Source organism: Lactuca serriola, chromosome 5, assembly GCF_051521515.1.
Source record: "Lactuca serriola cultivar US96UC23 chromosome 5, Lser_US96UC23_V15, whole genome shotgun sequence".
NCBI lineage: Eukaryota > Viridiplantae > Streptophyta > Magnoliopsida > Asterales > Asteraceae > Lactuca > Lactuca serriola.
This window is the reverse complement of record NC_136412.1, coordinates 158950677-158976629: the sequence shown is the minus strand read 5'-3', so window position 1 is coordinate 158976629 and position 25953 is coordinate 158950677. Positions and strand designations below refer to the sequence as shown.

Genomic DNA, 25953 nt, shown 5'->3' with positions numbered 1-25953 from the left:
ATTAAATAAAGCAAATGTATAATCACTATATTATTAGAGTGTTAGGCTATCCGGAGTGGATGTAAATCCACGCGTTAGTTTCCTATGTGGCACACCAACTCACCGGTGAACACCGCCCCATGTACCTGTGGTTTGGGTGTGGAGTGATGTCTGGTGGATGGGAAGACGGATGAAGACGGGCCTTTTGATTGGTGCATTCATTTTTCCCTCACATCGGTCATTCTCTTTCTCTCTCTTCTTTTTTCCTCTTCACCACCAATCTACTGGTGAACACCATTTCCATAGCCTGGTGGGTTGGTTGTGGAATAGTAAAAAATCTACGTGTCATTCTTTTCACACACAATCCACCCGTGAGGATACCACATAGCCTTAGGCGAGTTTTGGAATTTCAACCGTCTTCTTTACGAAGTTAACTGGATCTGGTTCTTAAAGTTTCAAAACAAAACAAACTATAAAAACAAAATTATTATATCATCATATCATGCATGGGATCATAAACCGTTGATTCCATATGAAGCACACGTTACAATTACAACATGGAAAATGCTTAATACATCAAGTAGGATCGAAGCAGTTTTCCTTTATTCATACTTAAATAAGGCTTGGTTTTCAAGGATGAATGGGTCCAACTGGATGCTCAACATGTGGTGGTTTCTCGGCTTCAATCTCGTCTTTGGTGAGCTCTTTGGCTTTCAGCTTATCTTGAGCCATCTTCTCTGCTTTTGAACAGTTGAAGTAGCAGAAGCACATGTGTTTCCCTCCACGCACGTGGCAAGCTCCATGGGCTGCACCCTCCCAAGACTTGCACTGGTCGTCGCAGTGTCTTGTGTTGCCACAGTTTCCTGACCATGTCTTGCTGGCTTTCTCACATAATTCTCCCTTCACGGTTGCTATATCTGTATAATTCAAACAAAATATAGTTGCAACAAAATTAATCAACCACAATATTAAGTGGACAAATATTTGTCGCCTATAATATATATCCATAGTTACAAAAATAGATTTAAAAGAAAGTTAAAGCACCTGAGATAGCAAGAACCAAGAGAAGTAGAAGGAATGCGAAGAAAGCAACAGAAGGTTTTGCCATTTTTTTCTAATGAGAAATACAGAGAACAATTGGAATAACTGCAGTGAGTAAAAGGTCTAGACAGTGAGGAAATTTATAGTAGTAACGAGCAGAGCTTGGAGACACACTATCTAGAGATAAACACGAATATTGAAGAAAAGATTTCAAAAATTTCCACACACGTTGTCTTGTATAGACTTTCGTGGATGAATATGCATTGTATACATTTAACCTCATCATTTTTTGTATCATTTTCCACAACTTACTTTAACTTTTAGTAAAGGAGTGATTTTTCCACATATTTGTTTATCCTTTCACTGAAAAGATGGACAATTATACCCTCGTTTAATTACTATACATTTAATTACTATGTTTAATGGAATGACATGTAAATTAGTTAATATTTTAGTTACTGTTATGTTTGACAAGTTTATAACCTTTTATAACTGTCAATTATCAAAATTAAATGGTAATAATTACCATCACCGGAGTATCCAAATGAGGGTTCTATATAAATCTCTGGAATTTGGAGTAATGTAGAAGAAGGCTTACGTGAACCTGCAGGGGGTATTGAACAAACACCCCAACAAGTGACTGAATTACAAGAAATCAAGAACAAGGAAACGAACACCCCAACAAGTGACTCAATTACAAGAAAACAAGCAGAAGGACAAGAAAGCATTGTTCTTCATTTATCAGGCTGATTGAAGAAAATATTTTTGGGAGAATCTCAACATCCAAAACATTGTAGGAAGCTAGCATGGGATGCTTTGTACAAGACTTATCATGTTGTTCCTATCAGAAACATGAGTTGGAGTAGTCTCATAAAACACCGCCGTTTCTTAAGTCTATCTATTTAATTCACATGAGTTCCGCATAACTTCTTTTTGAACCTTTTCTCAATCAAAAACCCTCGAAAGGGCCCCAAATCTTCAACGATAATTGTTGAATCGAACAACAACAGCTTGATAAAACAAAAAATGTCGCCAACGAATTTCGCAGGAACTAGTGCTTCAGATAAAGGTAAAAAACAACACATTATGTGATTTTTTTTGAACTTACAACAATCATAACTGAAATTTACAATCGTAGTTGATAATACTAGATTTTAATTGTGATTGAGTGTCTGGGTTTTATACAATATTTTTCATTTATGAGTGTTATATATTGAGTATGATGTTATCGATAGATCATTTGTGATTATCAACTGACTATTGACGTAATAAAGTTGAATAATAGTGGATCTTAATTGTTATCTACGGTTTTTTTTATTGTTATTCTCTTTTTTTCATTAATGATTGTGTTATTGCTTATCTATTGATTATGATGTTAATAATCTCGCATTTGTGATTAGACCTAATAAAGTTGAATAATAGTGGATCTTAATTGTTATCTACGGTTTTTTTTATTGTTATTCTCTTTTTTTCATTAATGATTGTGTTATTGCTTATCTATTGATTATGATGTTAAAAATCTCGCATTTATGATTATCAACTGACTATTGACGTAATAAAGTTGAATAATAGTGGATCTTAATTATTATCTACGGTTTTTTTTATTGTTATGCTCTTTTTTTCATTAATGATTGTGTTATTGCTTATCTATTGATTATGATGTTAATAATCTCGCTTTATACATGCAGATAAACAGAAAACATATGCAAAAATATACGAAAGAAAAAAATGAGAAAAAAAAGTCGATAAAGTTAATATTATGTTGTAAACCAAATATTGTTAACATTGTGCTATAATAATATATTTGAGTTTCCTCATATATGATTTTATGATAATGTTTGTATCCGTAATATACGATAAACATCATATATGATTTAGTGATTACATTCTATTACGAGCAACGAATTCTTATTTATAACGAGTGTATGATCTTATATGATTTCCTGATAATATATATTTTAATACATATAAGAAACTAAGAAGTAAAAAAAATCTCTGAAAGGATTTACCAAAAACACTGCTAGGAGGGCTAACAAAAAAGGTAATACTTCAATCATTCAATAATCAGTTGTGATTCATCTATTTTTAGTGTACAATTATATATGATTTTTATCTGTTATAAACTAAAATTATTTTATATATTGCACATAATTAGTATCTATTATGAAAACTTACATTTGATAACATTGTGTTTTAAATAATATATTATTTATACTCTCGTTTACCGGCATGTGATTAATATATTTTATATACACAAAAGAGATTAAACCACATATGATTAAAATCTGTTACGAACACATTATTCTTTTGGTTTAATCATATATATGATTTTCTAATTATATGTTTCAAAAAAACAAAGAATAGCCTACAGAGATACAACATACTATGAAAAAAGTCATAAGAAAATCGTCAAGGAAAATGGTTGAAAAGGGTATATTTCGATCGCAAATGATTATTAAACAGTAAAAAACAACACTCTGTTATTAATCACAAGTGATTAATATATTTTATATACCAAAAAAAATCAATCACATATGATTATTATCTATTATGACCAATATAGGCTTATTTCGTGACTTGGTTTCATCATATATGATATTCTAATTATATATGTATTTAATGAACATGCGATTAAAATTTATTATGAACAATGTGTAATCAAACTGATTAAAATTTATTCAATATATGTTTATTTATAATAAGTTTGTTTAATCTCTTGTGATTTTCTGATTATATCATTATTTATACGTCTCAGAGAACACTAAAGATAAAGCAAAAAAGGTTACAAAGGAACAAGCTACTAAGAGAATATCAAAAGAAAAGAAAGACAAAGTTTCACTTTAGTTACATCTGATTAGACACATTAACATCTTTTGTATATTCAAATCATATGTGATTGACATCTAATATGAACAATGTGTGCTTATTTATCATAACATAGTTCAATCACATGTGATTTTATATTAATAACAATGTCAACAGCATCCTGGAAAAAGATATTAAATCACATGTGATTAAAATATGTTATGAACAAATTATGCTTTTGGTTTAATCATATATATGATTTTATAATTACATCTCTATTTATAGATTTCAGAACAAAATAAAGAAGAGCCTACATAGAAATAACATAAATAGAAAAATATCACCAAGAAAGATAGTTGAGAAATCACTATTGATTATAAAAAATAAAAAACTAACACTCTATTTTTAACCAAATGTGATTAATATCTTTTATGTAGCAAAAGAGATCCAATGACATGTTATTATCATCTATTATGAATATTATATGCTTATTTATCATGACTTGGTTCAATCGTATGTGACTATGTAATTATATATGTATTTATTAGACATGTAATTATAGTCTGTTATGAAGAATGTGTGTTTATTTATCATAACTTTATTTAATCACATGTGACTTGAATATGTTACCATCTTTGACATATACAAAACATCCAAGAATATGGTTCAATCATATGTGATTAGCATATGTTATGAAGAAAATGTTTAATCACATGTGATTAATATTTATTAATAACCATGTATGTGATTAAAATCGATTTTGGGATTTTCTAATTATATATGTATTTACATATTTCAGAAACTCCTAGAAAAAAAAAGTGAAAAAAAGGTCAGCGGAGAAGCAGAATGGACATAATAATATAACAAAAGAATGATAAAGGTATAATTCAATCACATATGATTATACTCCTAAATATCGTTTATAAAGTAAATCACATATGATTATACATATAAACATACGACAATTATTAATAACAATGTATGTTTTGTTTATAATACCATTGTTTTATTGTTTGTGATTTATATATGTATTTATGTCTCAGAAAAATCTAACAGAAAAGGAAAAAGAGTCGGTGAAGAAGACACAACATAAAGGAGGTTTAAAATAAAACACAACAAAGGTATAATTCAATTTAATTAATTAGGTAACTAAAAAACCCAAAAAACTTTTTTAATCACATGTGATTATAACTTGTTGTAAAAACTTATTACTACAATAACATGTGACTGTAATATCTGTTGAAGAAAGTATACTTATTTAATATAAATTTGTTTAACCATTTTTTATATTCATAACAACTATTGTACTAGCAACAAAAAATATGGCTAAAAAAAGTAAAAAGTTCTAGTTTTATAAAAAAATAAAAACAACTTGTTGATGAAAATTAAGATTTTGATTCAGAAACAAAAGAGATAAAGAGAGGAAAGAATAAGATAGTAAAGAAGCATTTTGACACAATGAGAAACAGGTATACCTTTGTCATTAACAACTTTTATAAATTATGTTTTAAATCACATATGATAAACTTCTAGATTTTGGCAGAGATTCCACGAGGAACTGGGTACAAGGTTACACTTTCGGACAGCTTATCATTCGCAGAATGACGGCTAGAGCAAGAGTACCATCCAGATGCTCAAGGATATGTTGAGAACCTATGTTTTAGATTGCAATGGGAACTGGGATTCCTACCTTCCTCTGGATGAGTTTTCTTACAACAAAAACTATCACTCCTGTATCGATGCACCACCAATTAAGCTTCTCTATGGGTGGAAGTGTCGTACCCCAGTCTATTGCGGAGAGGTCGGCGACAGGGTCATGGGTAAAACAAAGGTAGTTCTTCAGACAACGAAGCTTATTCAGCAGATCAGGTAGGGGTTGCAGACAACTTAGAGTCGGCAAAAGAGTAATGCTGACAGACGTCGATCCAAGTTGGAGTTCGAGGTCGAAGACATGGTTTTACTAAAAGTATCACCTTGGAAGGGTGTAATACACTTCAAGAAGTAGGGCAAGTTGGGGCCTCGGTATATTTGGTCGTTTTGAGTATTAGGCAAGTGATGTGTGTGAAATATACCAGTTTTAGTCCTACTTTTTAAATATGATGTAGACACACAAAAGGCAGTGTACCTGTCAATTAGTGGTATAGTTTAGCAAGCAGGGTATCAAACACAGGGAACGGTAATTAAGCTAATTACTAGAATTATCTAAAAACAAATAGTAAAAGGAAAGGGTTTTTCTCTAGTTTTGCAAGACTAGAAACTTAAATACTTAACTAACACTCAAACTAAGAAACTAATAGCTAAGAAAATAAAAATCAACTAAATTCAATAATAAAGGAGACTTCTGTTCAGGTTCGACTCATTTATTCCTATGGATGATTTTATGGAAAATGCAATGGATTAAATTTTCATTGGTTACTGATTAAAGTGATTAGGTTCATGTTCACTATTACTAATCCTTAGAAAACTAATTAATTCCAGCAGTGATCAGTTGATTAAACTAATAAATTTCCTAGTTTATTGATTCGAGTTAAGTAAGACTTGTAACTAAGCTAATTACATTACCAATTCAATGAACTTCTTGTTGATGGTTCATCACACAAGCTCACACATTAACTTATCTATTTTCTAGTTAATCCCTAGGTTCACGTTTGCTATTACTAGGAATATAATATTGTTTTCACATAAATTATATGAGATAAGAAATTAAGAGATGTTCATGCAACTTAATATACTTGTTAATTAACAGGAAATAGTTATTGTTAACACATTAGGATCTTTAACAAGCTTAACAAAACAAAATTCACCAAATTATATTAATCTAGCCACTAAATCAAACCATAGTCATAAATTCATCTACCCTAAACATATGATACAAGTTTTAGCTCATAATTACAGCAAACAATATCTCAAAAACGAAATCTAATGATTCACACATGGTTCAAACAAAAGATTAAGAAAAGAGTAAACTTAATTTTCCTTTGATCTCCTCAAAATCGAATGCTAAGGTTGATCATCGGTTTCCAGAGCTCCAACAACACTCCCAATTGTAATTCAGCCTCCAAGAGTTCCAAAGAGAAGTCCTTGTCTCGTGATTTTAAGCCCTTTATATAGTTTTCTGAAAACAGGGGCAACTCGTTGAGTCCATAGACCGACTCGCCGAGTCCCTCACTTAAAATATATTAGCGGTAAAGCACCCGATGTTCGCGAATGTTCGTGCCTACTCTTTGATTAGGTGCTCAACTCGCTGAGTTCTTTAGGGTTTTTGACTCTTTTTCTTCTTTCTTCAACTTTCGAGCTTCCGATTGCTATTCCCGCCACCTTTTGCTTCCGATCATGTCTTTTAGGCTGCAAATACAATTTAAACATAATTAAGTACCTTTTGATCATAAATTGGAATAAAATAGCCAAAAAGTAATAAGATTCTACACAAAATATATAAGTAAATATTCACATATCAAAATACCCAACACTTAACTTTTGCTTGCCCCAAAGCAAAACTGAATTTTAACATACTAGCATAACAAAAAATAATTCCAATTAAACCCAGCCATTATGCCAAGACCGCAATGCATGCATTTGTGTCTAAAATTTTTCCAATGGACCCTCCCTAATTCCAAATACTTACAATCCTGATAAACACTTGCTCACTTCTTTTGAACAACGCTCATTTTATGCATCCCTCCGAATCCATCCACATAAAACTTCCTCACCTCAAGGTATTTTTGGTTAAGCAACCCAAGCATACATAATCTAGAAAATTACATCTTTTCGATACCAATATGGAACTCTTTGGAATTCTTCACTTATTTGATAATTTGATCTTGATTTCTTTGAATTCACCACCTTTTTGATTTTTGGTATCTTCAACTTTTTTTGATTCTTCGGAATTTTGATCTTTTGATATTCACTATGATTGCTCCAAAATTCTTATAACTTTTTCTTGTAATTTCCTCTTTTCTTCTTTTACATGTAACTCACTTTTTTCACTCAAATCCTATTGGATTAGATGTCTAAGCCCATAACTATTATTGGTATGCACTCCACTCGAGAGTAGCATGGTCCATTTGGGTTACATATCATCAGGACAATTTGTTAGGATGGACTTTTGAGAGAAAAGGTTATATATGATTTATTAATATATTATAAGCTCTAATATATTAATATGAAATCATATGTTTAGTTAGTATTGATCAAGAATTAATTTAGTGATCAAAAGATACTAATTAAATCTATGGGGATTAATTATAGTAATTAGTTATATGTATATGTGTTGGGCTTAGAATCCATGTTGGATCAAGTTTGCGTATGGATACATAAACAGTTGGGCCTCATGAACTATAGATCATAAAACCCATGGGTATGGGTTTGGGTTATACCCATGACTCTTAGAATTCAACACATATAAATACATATATGATGACATAAAACCGCCAGCCTTGTTCTTGGAGTTCATGGAGGTGTTTTGGGTGCATGAAGATTCTCTCTCAAATTCTTCCTTTTTCCATGATGTGTTGTGACTTCATTTGAGGCTTCCACACTATTGGGGCTAAGCTTATAAGGCCAAATACTTCAAGACTTCCAGCCACATAAAAGGTATGTTACACTAACTAGTATCTTGTATGGTATATGACAACTGCATGCTAGTTATAGGATTAATACCTTGGAAAGTTCATTGCATATATAATTAGTGAAACCATAGATCCAAGGTATTTAGGGTTGTATGTGCACCATAGGATGTTGTTTTATACAAAACCCAACAGTGGTATCAGAGCCTAGGCTTGGTTTTCAAATATACTTGATGCAATTGCTGAAAAAATCGAAAATATGGTTCTCTGGACTATGGACTCGCCCAGTCCACTGGGGACTCGCCGAGTCCATTAACAGATTCATCCTACTCGTCGAGTAGGTTCATACACTCGACGAGTAGGAGGCCCAGAGTGCAGATTTTCTACTTTTTTGGCTGGAATTGGACTAGGAACATTACCCTAAACTGTTTTTGAACTTACAAACCTGTTTTTGATTTGGTAATGTTCATGCTAATCCAATTCTAAAGATAAATATCAAAAGTTTCATGTTTTGCATTAGTTTAATGGTTAGGCTAATTACATGAAAATTGTTTGATTTGAATTGTCTTGTTCATATGAGTTTAATCTAGAACATAGTTTTCTTGACATGTTTGTTAGTAGAATTGATGATCCTAATGATTTTTAATGGATTCGATAACTTGTCCTCAAGTTATGGAAAACCAAAAGTTTTTGTGTTAAGTCTTCATTAAAAACCATAGGTTACTCATTTGAAGAGTCCTTTTCATCATAAATTGTTTTATGAACTCCATAACTTGTCCTCAAGTTATGGATGTTCAAGAGTCTCTTCATTAAAGTTTTAAAACCTACATTAAACTCGTATGTTATGAAATTGAAAAGTTTTGAATTGTTTAAAACTTTCCCTCAAGTTTTGGAATTTGTAAAGTTTCCCCCATGAATACTTTAATTACAAGTTAAACCCTAGAATTTAAAAAGTTAAAATTTAACCCTTATACTATTATAATATTATAGGTTATATATATATATAAGAGTAAAGTCAGTCTTACCATTAGTAGGCTTCATTCACGAAGCCGGTCTATAAGGGGGTATAAAAAATGGCAGTTTAAGGGTGTCCACTCTCACCTACCGCTTCCTTGACTGATGGAGGGTCGTTAGCCGAACGGGTAGGACATGACTATAAATCTCCCTTCATTAAAAGTGTAATGATAAATATAAAGTAACTAAACTTTATTAATTCTCAATCTTAGTTACTTTAGGAAAATGTGAATATGGTGCTAACCCATGAAATTACACTTTAAACCCTGTTAAGTCGTTAGTGGAGCATGTATGGTTAAATGGCACACTAATCTGGGACTGACAGTGCATGGCAAAGGGTAGCTTGATGTTAATCATAGATCGATGGAGCATGTGTGGTTAACAGGCACATTGATTAGGTGGTTGTAACATTGGGTGTACCAAGCTAATTTGCATGGTTATTCACTCCTTGTTTGTGATCCTCGGCGTCCCAGTCACAAAATTGAAGGGAACAATCGAGATTTAAACATGCCATTGAATAGTTCAATGAATCTCAAAGGATCTAGGAGTTTCAATTCACTTAAGACCCAAAATTCTTTTCGTTTTTGGTGGTGGAAATTGGTAAATCGTCATTTACCTATCTTCAAATATTTTATAGCTTGGATTACGACATCCCTCTTCCAAGTTATAAATTATTGTGTTGGGTCCTAGCCTTAATATTTCATATTGGGTGTTATATTAAGGACTTGAATCAACTAACTTGAATTTCTCCCATTGTAGATGTCTAGATCAAACAACTATGGTCTACCAAAATCTTTTCGAACAAGCTTTCCTAATGAAGATGATATTTCACAATTGGATCGTGGAAATGGAAATAATACTTCTTTTCCTCCACCTCCTCCAATTATTCTCCCTATCCCACAAGTCAAAGACTTGAATAGTTCGAGGTCACTCAAGCCCGATTGGCAAGATGGAAAGTCTACGTGTGCCCACATCTTAGAGATGAAGTCACATATTGACAAGCCGGGAGAGTTGGGTGTCAAAGTGTCAAGGAAGTTGGCTGTTGACTAGCTTCCTCAATCACTTCCTAAGTCACATAGTGGGTTCTTTAAGGACTACTATGTGACGGACCATGACATGACCCATAATGATCTTACCTATTTGCTTGATGTTGTTGAGTCAGTAATGATTTGGAGCACTAGTGAAGCAAATTTGATTGGAAGATCTACTTTCCAAAAATCCTTGGACATTGACAATGATGACATTGGAAATCCATAAAAGTTTTCTCTTCCCAATGGAAAGGGATCGGCCATAGTCAACCTGGTTGACCAAATGGTAATGAGAAATGTTAAGTCTGAGATGTCTCATGTACCATTCATAAAGAGTTCATATGTTTCTTTTGCCAAAAGAAGGGGAATTGGTTGCGAAGCTGCCCTATTTACCTAAAAGGTCATAAAGATGATAAAGCCAAAATGTTTAACTATACTTTAGGTAAGTCCACTATCTAACTCTATTAAGTTTCTATTTGGAGATTCTTATTATGTGATGTGACAAGGTCACATTTTGATCTTTTGAAGAATCAAAGAAAGGAAAGGAAGCTTAAAGGAAGAATATGTTGATTCTGATCGCGAAGATGGATTTCAGTCGCATGGTTTGGTGATCAGAATTTTGAGCTATTGCTTAAGAGTTGTGATAGATTGCTTAGGAATAAATAACAACATAGTTTACACTTGTAATTTCATTGTAAGGAAAAGTTTTTCTGCAAATATTTTATAAATAAAGAAAAGTTTTTTATTTTATCTTATTTTAAGTTCCCTTACAACGACATTTGTGAAAAATTGGTTTTTATATGATTCCATTGATAACAATATTGGAAAATAGATTTGATTCTTTCATTTGTGGTAGTGTCATAATTTACCAAATAAGGAAAGATTCTCATCACCCAAGTTTCAGTTGGATAGAAACATGGAATCATGCAACTCGTATTGTATGATGAATGAGAATTTTCATCTTTGGGAAATTAAGACTAATTCCTTATTCACATGTATATGTGAGTCAAGTGAAGGACTAGGAGATTGGGTACATTTGGTTGTGCGCTGGTCAGGTCCACCACAAAGATCGATAAGACTATTTGTCATGATTTACTAAAGTTTAGTAAATATGATTATACTTACAAGTTGAATTATAATTCTGAAACATTGGAAAAGTTTCAATGTATGACAGAACGAATGAGAAGAACCAAATTAAGCAGAAAGATAAAAGTTTCTTCAATCTGAAAAGATGGAAGAGTACTTTAGTATCTTGTTTTATGATTATCTTAGTGATTATGAATTGTGATATGGTTAAATCAATTAAGATGAATCATACTTCGCTCCAAGATCAATTCTTAGAGTCATACTCCAAGATTGTGAATTGAGTGACATAATCTTTAGAAGGTTTACAACACTTGTCAAATGTAGAATAAGATGTTTCTTATTCTTGTACATTTGAAATTGGTAAGTTGTGATGTCTTGGATAAGACAAAGACCAACTATGACCAATTGTGTGAAGTGTTTTGTCTTGATAAGAATCCGCACTAACTCTTGAATATTTGTTTTGTCAAGGAATGGTTCTTGACAAGAGAAACATATATGTCAAGAGGTCAGTGGGAGTCTTAAAGATCTTGAAAGAGTTTCAAGAGCTAATCAAGGATAAAACCTATAATTTATCACTAACACACGACTTGAGATTTGTAACCTATCATGTCGACATATTCTTATTTTGGTGCTCATTCCAATTGAAAGTCGACTGTGCATGTGAGTTCTGTGAGTTCTTAATTGTTTGCATAACAACTTGGAAGCAATGGTAGGCCCTTGTGTTGCCAAGTGACAAGAAATTAAGATCGAACAGGTTCAATCCATATGAGCTTGGATTTGTCACTAACCTTGTCTTGTGATTATTGTTTTGATAAATTCACATGGATAGGAACAGATACATCATAAAAAATCTAATTGTCATAAGGTTTCTCTCCGATTCATGAAAATGATGGTGAGGAAACGCTTTAACTAAGTAGATTTTACATAGTTAGTAATTGTGAATTTTGTATTCTCAAATTCAATTATGATTACGACATCCCTTTTCATAATTCGAATTGTGAGCAATGACGAAGGTCTAAACATTATGATTACGTCATCCCTCTTCATAATTGTTTAGAAACTCATGTGAGCTATCTAAGGAAAGGTGTGTGACTTTGCGAAGCTTATATAATGTCTTATCGAAGCATCTCGTATCAGAAATCGGAACTTTGGTAATGAAAGTCAATAAAGTATTGATTTCTAGAAGTCCAACTGATTTCTGAGTATATGTCAGAGCTACTGGGAGCATAAGTGTTATGCTAGTAAGATAATATTTATTATGCTAGTGGGAGCATAATTAATTATGATAAATATTGCAAGTTGGCCATGTTAATTATAGGAAAACAAAATTTTCAATTAGTGAAGTTGCAGGGGTTGAAAAGGTTGTTTTGCTATAATTAAGGGAGAGGAAATTATACTTCATTTCAAATCTAAAAGCTTAGGTTGTGAGATTTTAATCAAATTTAGTCATGATTACATTATTTGCGTTCTAAACTTCGATTATGATTATGACATCCCTCTTCATAATTCGAATTATGAGAACATGGTAAATTTGAATAAAATATTGTAGCAGAAGACTGGTCGAGTATCATGTCTTTATCTGAGACATCATGAATCATGTCCCATATGCTTCGGATATAGGATCAATTGCATGTGCTATAATATTTATCCGTTTTAAAATTTCCATGTGCCTAGGGCGTTAAGAGGGAAAAGGGATTAGAACCGCATATGACTAAAATGATTAAGCAATTGTGGAGGACAATCTCAAGTTTACCAAAGATTGATTTCTCATGGACAGTTGGAAGTATGGGTTAAATTTTGGAGAGGGGCCATATTGACATATTCTGTAAAGAGGTAGCTGTTGTTCAAAAGTGATAGTCAATATGGGAATATGGAAATGTTTTCCATATTGGAAGTTGGATTTTAAGAATCTATGAAAAAGTTAGAAACTTTTATGCAAGAAGGATGTTCAAAGGAATGTACTTTGAACTTGTGACTTCATCTCCTTGGAATTGTCTTGTAACAATTTCTAGTGGAATGTATTGTAATATCGTTGGTCAAGTCTTTGTGACTCTTGGTACCTAGACATTACAAAACAATATTGCATAATAATGTAGAATCTAACACATTCGAGCAGTCACGAGAGTTTGGAATTCCTACACTTGCAATAAAGATTTGGGATTGTGAAATGAGCATCACTGGAATCATGTTCAATTGATCTATTTCACAAAGTAAGGACCATAGACAAACATAGTGTGCATTCTTGGAGCATGGCGTAGCTATTGTTTAGACAAACATAGTGTGCATGCTTGGAGCATGGCATGACTATTGTTTCAATTCAAGTATTAAGTTGATAAATCGAAACATTATGCAATGAATAATGTGTGACAACCCGATATTTCGAGTCAATGTAATGTAAAAACGATCAAATTTAGGTCAAAATGTAACCTTCCTAAAATCTTATTCGGACTAAATAAAGTAGTAGGAATCATATCAAGGTTTGCGTACATAAAAAGAATGTCCAAATCTGACTTCGTATGAGGAAGTTATGAATTTTTGAAGAAATTCATTAATCACGTCATTTTAATAAATAAATAATAAAAATAATTTTGGAATTTGCCAACGGAATCTAAACGAAAGTTGTAGATCATGGTCTCACCTTCGCGTGGATATAAAGAACGTCAAAAACGGAGTTCGTATGAGGGAGATATGAATTTTTGAAGTTTATTTATAATAAATATAAATTTAATTATAAATTCCCGGTAATATCTGAAGGGGAGTCATCGGATTGGACCGAAGTACGCCCTGCGTACCTTCGTACGCCCCGCGTACTGAGATCGAGGGTCTCGGATCGTCCACGTCGCACTATCCGAAGAATCTAACCCGTCCGACCCGTCCGAAGCTCCGACCCGTCCGACCCGCTGTCCCATCCGACCCGCGTACCCAACAACCCGTCCCATCCGAACCGAGGCAGTCGAGGCTTCGGTCATGCATGACGTACGCGTACGCGCTGCGTACGAGCGTACACCCCGCGTTCGGAGGCGGTTCAGCCTTCCTATAAATAGGATGCGAGGCTTTCCGAAAATGTTGCTCATTTCTCTCCTCTCTCTCACAACCTTGCCTCGTTTTCCGTGACCGTTATAACCCGAAGCTCTGGTCGTTTTGCTCAAGTCCCGAGGGTCGATTTTACTCCCGAGATTCCCGAGAATCCCGAGAAAAATCCGTTTTCCGAGACGAAACTCTGCCCGATTTTCCATCTCGCTTTCTTCAATCAATCAAGTGAGTTTCATACCCCTTAATCAACCTGTTAAATATTATAAATGCTTTTATATGCTTTCAAAGGGGGGAATACAAGTTAAATACTTATAGTTATTGTTTCAATCACATGTGATTGCACTAATCACATGTGATTAATAACTAGGGAAATCAGTGATTTTATCACTATTCAAACTATCTATCAAACTGTTTTACTTCTAAATGTTTTCCAAACCCATTTACTTTTCGAATTTACACTGCAACTATGATTTAAACAAATGTTCCTTATACTTAATCTGTTTTAATCAAATCTACGCCTTCAAATTGTTTTATAGATTGACATCAAGTCAATCTTTCTTTAAAAATAATACTTATGTTTCAAATGTCTTATAAATACTTATTTATGTTTTTATATTATAAATTGCATGCCCATACATGTATAGACGTATAAATAATGTTTAAAGGGCTTAGGAAGGCCATCCACCCTATTTCCTTTTCCTCGATTTGGATGTGGTCTGGTGGGATTTTGGGTGACCATCCGAAGGTCGTTTCCATGTTAAGTATATATCAAATATACATATATAGACATAAAAGTACTTCCATAACCATACGTACTAGACGCACCGTTAACAAGTTACCATCGGGGTAACACAAAACCATACTATTACAACTGCTAGATCAATGAGTCAGTTCATTCATGAGTCTATACTAGGAAGAGAATATATACAACTATACTACGAGAACATATACAACTATACTACAAGAACATATACAACTATACTAGAACAAGAAACATTTCATCACATATGCAAGAATACGATAACAAATGTGATCCACTGTATCGGAGCATGCCTTAAATGTCATGGCCCGAGTTGTAGCCAGAATTCTCTTGGAGGGAGAGCGTTGAGTTTGCGTATAGATCTATACTGGATTGACTATCCTACACCTTGCTGCTAGCTACAGTCGGACCTGCAGGTCTGCGGGTGCCAAACGTCATTCCGTTATTACGACCGTTCTTTATGTCGTTGTTATCAGTCGATAGTATGGTGCAATTATCACATTATACCTTAATATAAATCCGGTTTAAGGTAGTAGTAATTAGTACAACAGTAGTTCTTATTATACAAAACTACAGTACTACAATGATTTACCCATTACATATTTTGGTGATAATCTCACTTAAGTATTAATGTACAAACTATATTTTATCAAATGATAGTTATACTTGGGTAATTACACACTTTTACAACAAACGAGTTTACAAAACATTTAAGCCTCGGTAGAAGGTTACTTTTATAGAAAATATAGGATTTTCTGAGAGATTCAAACTTTTGCAAACACTTTTAAACATTTACTTACATTTTTACAAACTTATACATTGAGACAGGTTCAAACGTTTTTGACAACGAACATTGACACTAAAATACTTATGAACTCACCAGCTTAATGCTGATAAACTCTTTCAAAATAACTTGTATTCTCAGGTCATCAGTACACAGGTACCGATGCCAGCTTTTGAGATGATGGAGCGTACTCAAGACTCATCATTTTATTATTTTGATTTACGTTATATTTTTGGTGTCTAAAACTGTACAGAACACGCATGCATTAAATTTATATATTTAATGCAATGGATGATGTTGTTTGCCTATTTACATTTACTGTGTTGTGATTACCTTACATGACGTCCTCCGCCCCAGAACGTTTCCGTCGTTCTTGGTTTTGGGGTGTGACATAATGTGTAATCAAGATGGTGATAAATAAAAGGTGTTTTATTTATATTCACAAGTTCTGAGACCATATTGGATTCGATTATTCTTGTGTTTCAGTTTGCATGTTTTGACTTCCCGAATAATTAGGTTATTCAAACCATCCACATTCGATCATACTTTGGAAGTAGGTATTGAGGCAAGATTGTCATGAATGGGTCTGTAGTTTGTCTGGGACAAAAGTGGTTGCAGTGTTCATGAGTACTCCTGGAATAAGATTCGAGTATTGGATTCAACCCATGCTCATTTGACCCACTTCATGGATTTTATCACGAGTGATCATGTCACGATAATATCTTATATTCTTCAAACGGAGAGCTATGAATTGTAGTCTACAAGTTGGTTGCACATTGATAATGAGAAAACACACCAGTAACTTGGTGTTATAAAATGCGTTGTTGTGTGTGATTTGGTGCGTATATAGAGCAAACATATGAGTCAAAGTTTATCCGTTCATTTTACGCTTATAGGGATAAACGCGATATTTGTGGGCCCCTTGATGATCTACTGATGACAAACGTAAGTGCTCGGTTGGGCCTGTACTGATTTGATTTGTTCAATTAGTCAGTCGTCATAAATCAGAAATCAGGAAACAACAAATGGATAGAGAGAATGATTATAATCTATGTCTCCTTCCATATGATCTCTAGAATGGAGGAATATATGATTCCTTATCTAATGGACACATCATTTGACTAGGTCAGAGTTCGACAGCGGCATTAAGAGCTATAATTGCTAGTCGGGATCTTGCAGTGATACTTGAATAATAGTTTTAGACTTATCCAAGTGGGAGACTATTAGATTAGATGTCTAAGCCCATAACTATTATTGGTATGCACTCCACCCGAGAGTAGCATGGTTCATTTGGGTTGCATATCATTAGGACAATTTTTTAGGATGGACTTCTGAGAGAAGAGGTTATACATGATTTATTAATATATTATAAGTTCTAATATATTAATATGAAATCATATGTTTTAATTAGTATTGATCAAGAATTAATTTGGAATTAATTTAGTGATCAAAAGATACTAATTAAATCTATGCTGATCCTAGGAGTGATTAGCACATGCCTTAGAATGGTTGTGATAGGTTAACAAGTCTAAAAACTTACCAACAATACCACAAGAAGATCAATAGAACTTAAACTTAAAATACTATAGGAGTATTTTGTGCTACTAGTTACACGTATACTATATTCTTATACCTCTATTCTCGAGTAGATCTTGATGGCTAGATATCCATCATGGCGACCCGTACTTTCCCAATGAAGGCAATGCCGGGTGGATCGATGAAGAGCCCGAAGTTGATCATCCAATCCCTTTGGATGATCACCTCGCAGAAGGCTTTTCAGATGGGTCCGACTCCGAGCCTGAAGTCAACAACCTACCGATTGTAGGTTAAGCCCCGAACAACAACCCTCAACCGGCATTTCCAGGTCCTACACCCATGTGGGCAAACAACCTGAACCGCTGGAGTGATAATCAGGGTCAACCCTTACCATACATTGGGGACCGAACCTTTTACAACGTCAGAAATGGTGGCTCTACTAACCGGGCTCTCCCTATCATTATCCGCAGAATAGCTCGTATTGTCGAGCAAGGTGGAGCAGCCGTCGACCGGGTCATAGAGACTGATGCCGACTCAGGTGTCAACACAGTCAACATCCGCCGTCTTGAAGAAGACATGGAACGGACCCGGAGGACCAATAAAACCCTGCAGTAGCAGTTGGCTGCCTCACGAGCTGAAATCTTAGAGCTTCGAGCTCGTCAGAGGACTCAGGATCGACACCTTCAAGAGGTGTTTCGTCAAGTATCCGACCGCAGTACTCGCCCGGGACTTTCCCATCGCCGTTGGTTGATGTCTAGTACATCTCCGTCTTTTAATTAAAGGATAGCCTTTAACATCTGTGCTCCAAGTAGCACTTGTGTGTAAAATGTTTCTAACTTTCCTTACTCAAAAGTTGAAATCTAAGAACTGTCAAACTTTTCTATATGGTATGATGTATGACCTACAGTTAGGTCGATTTTCCCTGAACTTATTACATCAGTAATACCAGTATTTTTGAGATCTATCTATCTGGGAAAAATCTATACACTTGTGTTTTCCTACTAATATTTCTTATTATGGTTTCAAACACTCTTTCAACTGTTGGACTATGGTTAGTTAGTCCATGTGTCACCCTCACGTTGCTTACAAATTGATTCTTACCATCTTTCTTATCTTTATAAACTTTTAGCTGAAGGATGCCTCCTCGCAAGTCTCCCAGGAATAGGAATAATCCTGCACCTCCACCTCCTCCGCCTCCGGTCATCGATACTATAGCCCTGAATGCTGTCGTAGCTGCAGCAGTGGCAACTGCCATGGCTCAGTATCACTCTTCTGATGCCAGCAGAGGTGGAACCCCTGTGGAATCTATTCCGATCGAAATCCCTGTGCGCTCAAGGGAGTGCTCTTACAAGGATTTTACAAACTGCAAGCCGAATCCTTTCTATGGCACCGGCGGAGTCATTGCTCTCTTGCAATGGTTCGAGAAGACTGAATCAGTCTTCGAAATCTATTCATGCCCTGCTGCGTGCAAAGTGAAATATGCCGCATGCACCTTTGAGGGTAAAGCCCTAACGTGGTGGAACGGCCACGTCAAAGCACTAACTCTCGTCGTAGCCAACGACATGGGCTGGGAAACAATGAAAGACCTCATGACTGAGGAATACTGCCCGAGGGGCGAGATCCAGAAACTGGAGCAGGAACTCTGGAACCTGTCAATGAAGGGCACCAATGTGGTCGCTTATACTGCCCGCTTCAGCGAGCTGGTAGCCCTCTACCCCAATATGGTTCCCACCGAGGGGAAGAAGATCGAGAGGTACATTTGGGGACTAGTGCCTCCGTATCAGGGGAATGTGCTAGCGTCAAACCCCGCTACCTTCGACAGTGCCAAATGATTGGCACAACGACTCATTGACCATGGAGTCAAAACCCCTGCAACCACAACCACCCTAGCCATCCCGGAACCCTCCAAACCCGCCGATACTAAGCGGAAATTCTGGGATGAAAGGAAGAAGCAGCAGGCTGCCAAAAAGCAGCAATTGGTGGCAATTCATGCCGCAGTAACCCCTACTGCTACTACTACTGCTCCGGTGAGTCGGTATGCTGGAAGTTCGCCCAAGTGCAACAAATGCAGCTACCACCACAACGGCCCCTGCCGTGAATTGCAGTGCTCTAACTGCAACAGGAAAGGACACACCGTCCGATTCTGTAAGTTCCCGGCACAACCTATCAACCAAGTCCCTGGCTCTGGCGCAAGCCCAACCTGCTATGGATTTGGTGAAGCAGGCCACTTTAAGAGGGACTGCCCCAAAGCGAGGAATGCTGGAGGAGCAGGGAGGGTACTGGCTATAGGCCACGGGGAAGCGGTTGCTGACCCGACAGTGGTGACCGGTACGTTCCTCCTCGATAACTCTTATGCATGCATTCTGTTCGATAGTGGAGCGGAGCGAAGCTTCGTAAACCATAAATTTGCTCGCATGCTTAATCAACCACCGCACACACTCAAAGAACTATTCACCGTAGAAATGGCTAATGGAAAAACTGAAAATACGAGTAGCATATACTTAGATTGTACCCTAACTCTAGATAACCATTCATTTCCAATCGACCTCATGCCAGTCTCAATAAAAAGTTTTGACGTTATCATTGGCATGGACTGGTTAAGCCTTCATCGTGCCGACATCATGTGCTTCGAGAAAGCAGTCCGTCTAAACCTTCCGTCTAACGAAACTCTTATAGTCTATGGCGACAAACCCGGTGCAAGTCTTCGCATCATATCAAGTATTCAAGCATAGAAATACCTGCGTAAGGAATACCACGCATTCCTTGCTCACGTCGTCGACACGAACCTAGAAACGGAAGAACTAAAGAACCTCCCAGTAGTGAGCGACTTCCTCGACATTTTCCCAGAAGAACTACCCGGGTTGCCTCCACAACGACAAGTCAAGTTCAGAATCGATTTGGTCCCAGGAGCTACCCCAGTAGCCAAGTCGCCCTACCGTTTAGCACCAGCCGAGATGCAAGAACTCTCTGGTCAACTTAACGAACTGCTCAGCAAGGGCTTTATAAGGCCAAGTTTCTCACCTTGGGGAGCACCGGTCTTGTTCGTTAAGAAGAAGGACGGATCCTTCCGTATGTGTATTGACTACAGAGAACTCAACAAACTGACGGTCAAGAATCGTTACCCTCTACCACGCATAGATGATCTATTCGACCAACTGCAAGGGGCGAACTATTTTTCTAAGATTGATCTGAGATCCGGATATCACCAGTTACGAGTGCTAGAGGAGGATGTGCCGAAGACCGCCTTCCGAACTCGTTACGGACATTACGAGTTCGTGGTGATGCCATTCGGATTGACCAATGCGCCCGCAGTCTTCATGGATCTGATGAATAGAGTATGCCGAACTTACTTGGATCAGTTCGTCATCGTTTTCATTGACGACATCCTAATCTACTCCCGAAGTAAGAAAGAACATGGCAATCACCTACGACAAGTTCTAGGGACATTACGAAAGGAGAAACTTTATGCGAAGTTCTCGAAATGTGAATTTTGGATCCGAAGAGTCGAATTCTTAGGACACGTGGTAAGCGAAGAGGGAATCCACGTGGACCCATCCAAAATTAAGGCCATTGAGAACTGGTCAGCACCGAAGACGCCTACAGAAATTCGTCAATTTCTAGGTCTCGCTGGCTACTACCGCAGATTCATTCAGAACTTGTCACGAATAGCGAAGCCTCTTACAACCCTAACCCAGAAAGGCGTGGCCTTTGACTGGGAAGAGAAACAAGAAAGAGCGTTCCAAACGCTCAAACGAGCCTTGTGCACCGCACCAATACTATCCCTTCCAGAAGGAATAGAAGACTTCGTAGTTTATTGCGATGCATCGAATCAAGGGCTCGGATGTGTTCTGATGTAGCGAGGTAAGGTCATCGCCTACGCCTCGAGACAATTGAAGACACACGAGGTTAACTACACGACCCACGATCTTGAAGTAGGAGCAATAGTGTTTGCTCTGAAGATCTGGAGACATTACTTGTATGGAACGAAGAGCACTATCTTTACCGACCACAAGAGTTTACAACACATTTTCGATCAGAAGGAGCTCAACATGAGACAACGATAGTGGGTCGAACTACTCAGTGATTACGAATGCGATATTCGTTATCATCCGGGTAAAGCCAACATAGTAGCAGACGCCCTAAGTCGGAAGGAATATTCTGGTCGCAAAGTCAAGTCATTATCGATAACCATCCATTCACACCTGACTAAGCAAATTCAGGCGGCTCAACTTGAGGCCATGAAACCTGAAAATGTGTCAAGTGAATCCCTTAGAGGAATGGACAGGAATTTAGAAGCCAAGGGTGACGGAGCTTTATATTTCATGAACCAGATCTGGACACCGAAACATGGTGGTTTCCGAGACTTGGTCATGACCGAGGCGCACAACACTCGGTATTCCGTCCACCCAGGTTCAGATAAGATGTATCTGGATCTTAAGAAGCTATACTGGTGGCCTAATATGAAAGCAGAGATTGCTACCTTCGTAAGTAAATTCCTTACTTGCGCAAAGGTTAAGGTCGAGTACCAGAAGCCCTCTGGTTTATTGCAGCAACCAGAGATCCCGGAATGGAAGTGGGAGCGGATCACTATGGATTTCATAACCAAGTTGCCCAAGAAAACGGGTGGACTTGACACCATATGGGTCATCGTTGATAGATTGACCAAGTCTGCACACTTCCTGCCTGTCAAAGAAACCGACAAGATGGAGAAACTTACGAGAACATACATTAGGGAAATCGTACGGCTACATGGTGTACCTATGTCCATTATCTCCGATAGAGATAGTAGGTTCACCTCAAGATTTTGGCAATCACTACAACATTCCCTAGGAACAAGGCTGGACATGAGCACAGCCTACCATCCTCAGACCGACGGACAGAGTGAGAGGACCATCCAAACTCTGGAAGATATGTTGCGAGCCTGCGTGATTGACTTTGGGAAGACATGGGATACTCATGTACCCCTTGTCGAATTTTCCTATAATAACAATTATCACACGAGCATTAAGGCTGCTCCATTTGAAGCTCTCTACGGCCGTAAGTGCAGATCCCCTCTGTGCTGGGCTGAGGTGGGTGATACCCAATTAGCCAGGGGGCAAACTTCTGACAGTACTCTCACCGGTCCAGAGATCATTCGGGAAACAACTGAGAAAATCGTTCAGATCCGTGAACGATTGAAAGCCTCTAGAGACCGACAGAAGAGCTACGCTGATAAACGAAGGAAACCTTTGGAATTTCAGGTGGGAGACCGAGTCCTCCTCAAAGTCTCACCCTGGAAGGGCTTGATATGCTTCGGCAAGTGTGGAAAGCTTAATCCGAGATACATAGGGCCTTTCGAGATTCTTGCAAGAGTCGGCCCCGTAGCTTACAAACTCGAACTACCAGACGCACTTAGTAACGTACATTCTACATTCCACGTATCTAACTTGAAAAGGTGTCTATCCGACGAGACTCTTGTAATCCCACTCGACGAGGTCGAAATCAACGAGAGCCTCAACTTCGTGGAAGAACCTGTAGAGATCATGGACCGTGAGGTCAAGCAGACAAAGCAAAGCCGTATCCCTATCGTGAAGGTTCGCTGGAATGCCAAGCGAGGACCGGAATTCACTTGGGAACGTGAGGATCAGATGAAACTGAAATACCCTCACCTTTTTGCTTAGTTATTTGAAATTTCTAACTTGCTTAAAATTTTAATTTCGGGACGAAATTCCTTCTAACGGGGAGATGATGTGACAACCCGATATTTCGAGTCAATGTAATGTAAAACCGATCAAATTTAGGTCAAAATGTAACCTTCCTAAAATCTTATTCGGACTAAATAAAGTAGTAGGAATCATATCAAGGTTTGCGTACATAAAAAGAACGTCCAAATCTGACTTCGTATGAGGAAGTTATGAATTTTTGAAGAAATTCCTTAATCACGTCATTTTAATAAATAAATAATAAAAATAATTTTGGAATTTGCCAACGGAATCTAAACGAAAGTTGTAGATCATGGTCTCACCTTCGCGTGGATATAAAGAACGTCAAAAACGGAGTTCGTATGAGGGAGATATGAATTTTTGAAGTTTATTTATAATAAATATAAATTTAATTATAAATTCCCGGTAATATCCGAAGGGGAGTCATCGGATTGGACCGAAGTACGCCCTGCGTACCTTCGTACGCCCCGCGTACTGAGATCGAGGGTCTCGGATCGTCCACGTCGCACTATCCGAAGAATCTAACCCGTCCGACCCGTCCGAAGCTCCGACCCGTCATCCCATCCGACCCGCGTACCCAGCAACCCGTCCCATCCGAACCGAGGCAGTCGAGGCTTCGGTCATGCATGACGTACGCGTACGCGCTGCGTACGAGCGTACGCCCCGCGTTTGGAGGCGGTTCAGCCTTCCTATAAATAGGATGTGAGGCTTTCCGAAAATGTTGCTCATTTCTCTCCTCTCTCTCACAACCTTGCCTCGTTTTCCGTGCCCGTTATAACCCGAAGCTCTGGTCTTTTTGCTCAAGTCCCGAGGGTCGATTTTACTCCCGAGATTCCCGAAAATCCCGAGAAAAATCCGTTTTCCGAGACGAAACTCTGCCCGGTTTTCGATCTCGCTTTCTTCAATCAATCAAGTGAGTTTCATACCCCTTAATCAACCTGTTAAATATTCTAAATGCTTTTATATGCTTTCAAAGGGGGGGGGAATACAAGTTAAATACTTATAGTTATTGTTTCAATCACATGTGATTGCACTAATCACATGTGATTAATAACTAGGGAAATCAGTGATTTTATCACTATTCAAACTATCTATCAAACTGTTTTACTTCTAAATGTTTTCCAAACCCATTTACTTTTCGAATTTACACTGCAACTATGATTTAAACAAATGTTCCTTATACTTAATCTGTTTTAATCAAATCTACGCCTTCAAATTGTTTTATAGATTGACATCAAGTCAATCTTTCTTTAAAAATAATACTTATGTTTCAAATGTCTTATAAATACTTATTTATGTTTTTATACTATAAATTGCATGCCCATACATGTATAGACGTATAAATAATGTTTAAAGGGCTTAGGAAGACCATCCACCCTATTTCCTTTTCCTCGATTTGGATGTGGTCTGGTGGGATTTTGGGTGACCATCCGAAGGTCGTTTCCATGTTAAGTATATATCAAATATACATATATAGACATAAAAGTACTTCCATAACCATACGTACTAGACGCACCGTTAACAAGTTACCATCGGGGTAACACAAAACCATACTATTACAACTGCTAGATCAATGAGTCAGTTCATTCATGAGTCTATACTAGGAAGAGAATATATACAACTATACTACGAGAACATATACAACTATACTACGAGAACATATACAACTATACTAGAACAAGAAACATTTCATCACATATGCAAGAATACGATAACAAATGTGATCCACTGTATCGGAGCATGCCTTAAATGTCATGGCCCGAGTTGTAGCCAGAATTCTCTTGGAGGGAGAGCGTTGAGTTTGCGTATAGATCTATACTGGATTGACTATCCTACACCTTGCTGCTAGCTACAGCCGGACCTGCAGGTCTGCGGGTGCCAAACGTCATTCCGTTATTACCACCGTTCTTTATGTCGTTGTTATCAGTCGATAGTATGGTGCAATTATCACATTATACCTTAATATAAATCCGGTTTAAGGTAGTAGTAATTAGTACAACAGTAGTTCTTATTATACAAAACTACAGTACTACAATGATTTACCCATTACATATTTTGGTGATAATCTCACTTAAGCATTAATGTACAAACTATATTTTATCAAATGATAGTTATACTTGGGTAATTACACACTTTTACAACAGACGAGTTTACAAAACATTTAAGCCTCGGTAGAAGGTTACTTTTATAGAAAATGTAGGATTTTCTGAGAGATTCAAACTTTTGCAAACACTTTTAAACATTTACTTACATTTTTACAAACTTATACATTGAGACAGGTTCAAACGTTTTTGACAACGAACATTGACACTAAAATACTTATGAACTCACCAGCTTAATGCTGATAAACTCTTTCAAAATAACTTGTATTCTCAGGTCATCAGTACACAGGTACCGATGCCAGCTTTTGAGATGATGGAGCGTACTCAAGACTCATCATTTTATTATTTTGATTTACGTTATATTTTTGGTGTCTAAAACTGTACAGAACACGCATGTATTAAATTTATATATTTAATGCAATGGATGATGTTGTTTGCCTATTTACATTTACTGTGTTGTGATTACCTTACATGACGTCCTCCGCCCCAGAACGTTTCCGCCGTTCTTGGTTTTGGGG

At 36.7% G+C, this 25953-nt stretch overlaps 1 protein-coding gene and 1 pseudogene across 1 annotated transcript; one reads left to right on the top strand and one right to left on the bottom strand.

The window, feature by feature from the left end:
- Nucleotides 1-25953, top strand: part of LOC145053182 (polyubiquitin-like) — a 216143-nt pseudogene that overhangs the window by 55712 nt on the left and 134478 nt on the right.
- On the bottom strand, nt 451-1181 carry PDF1.4 (defensin-like protein). Its single transcript, XM_079001188.1, has 2 exons — nt 1024-1181; nt 451-896 (listed from the first exon to the last, which is right to left on the bottom strand). Exons 1-2 carry the CDS (start codon nt 1085-1087, stop codon nt 610-612), a joined length of 351 nt encoding a protein of 116 aa, XP_078857314.1. The 5' UTR covers nt 1088-1181; the 3' UTR covers nt 451-609.

What these genes read in the sequence shown, in the direction of transcription:
- PDF1.4 (XM_079001188.1), bottom strand. Translation starts at nt 1,087, where the DNA reads ATGGCAAAACCTTCTGTTGCTTTCTTCGCATTCCTTCTACTTCTCTTG. An exon ending in CTTGGTTCTTGCTATCTCAG is followed by an intron (nt 897 to 1,023) that starts GTGCTTTAACTT and finishes TGAATTATACAG; the next exon opens with ATATAGCAACCGTGAAGGGA.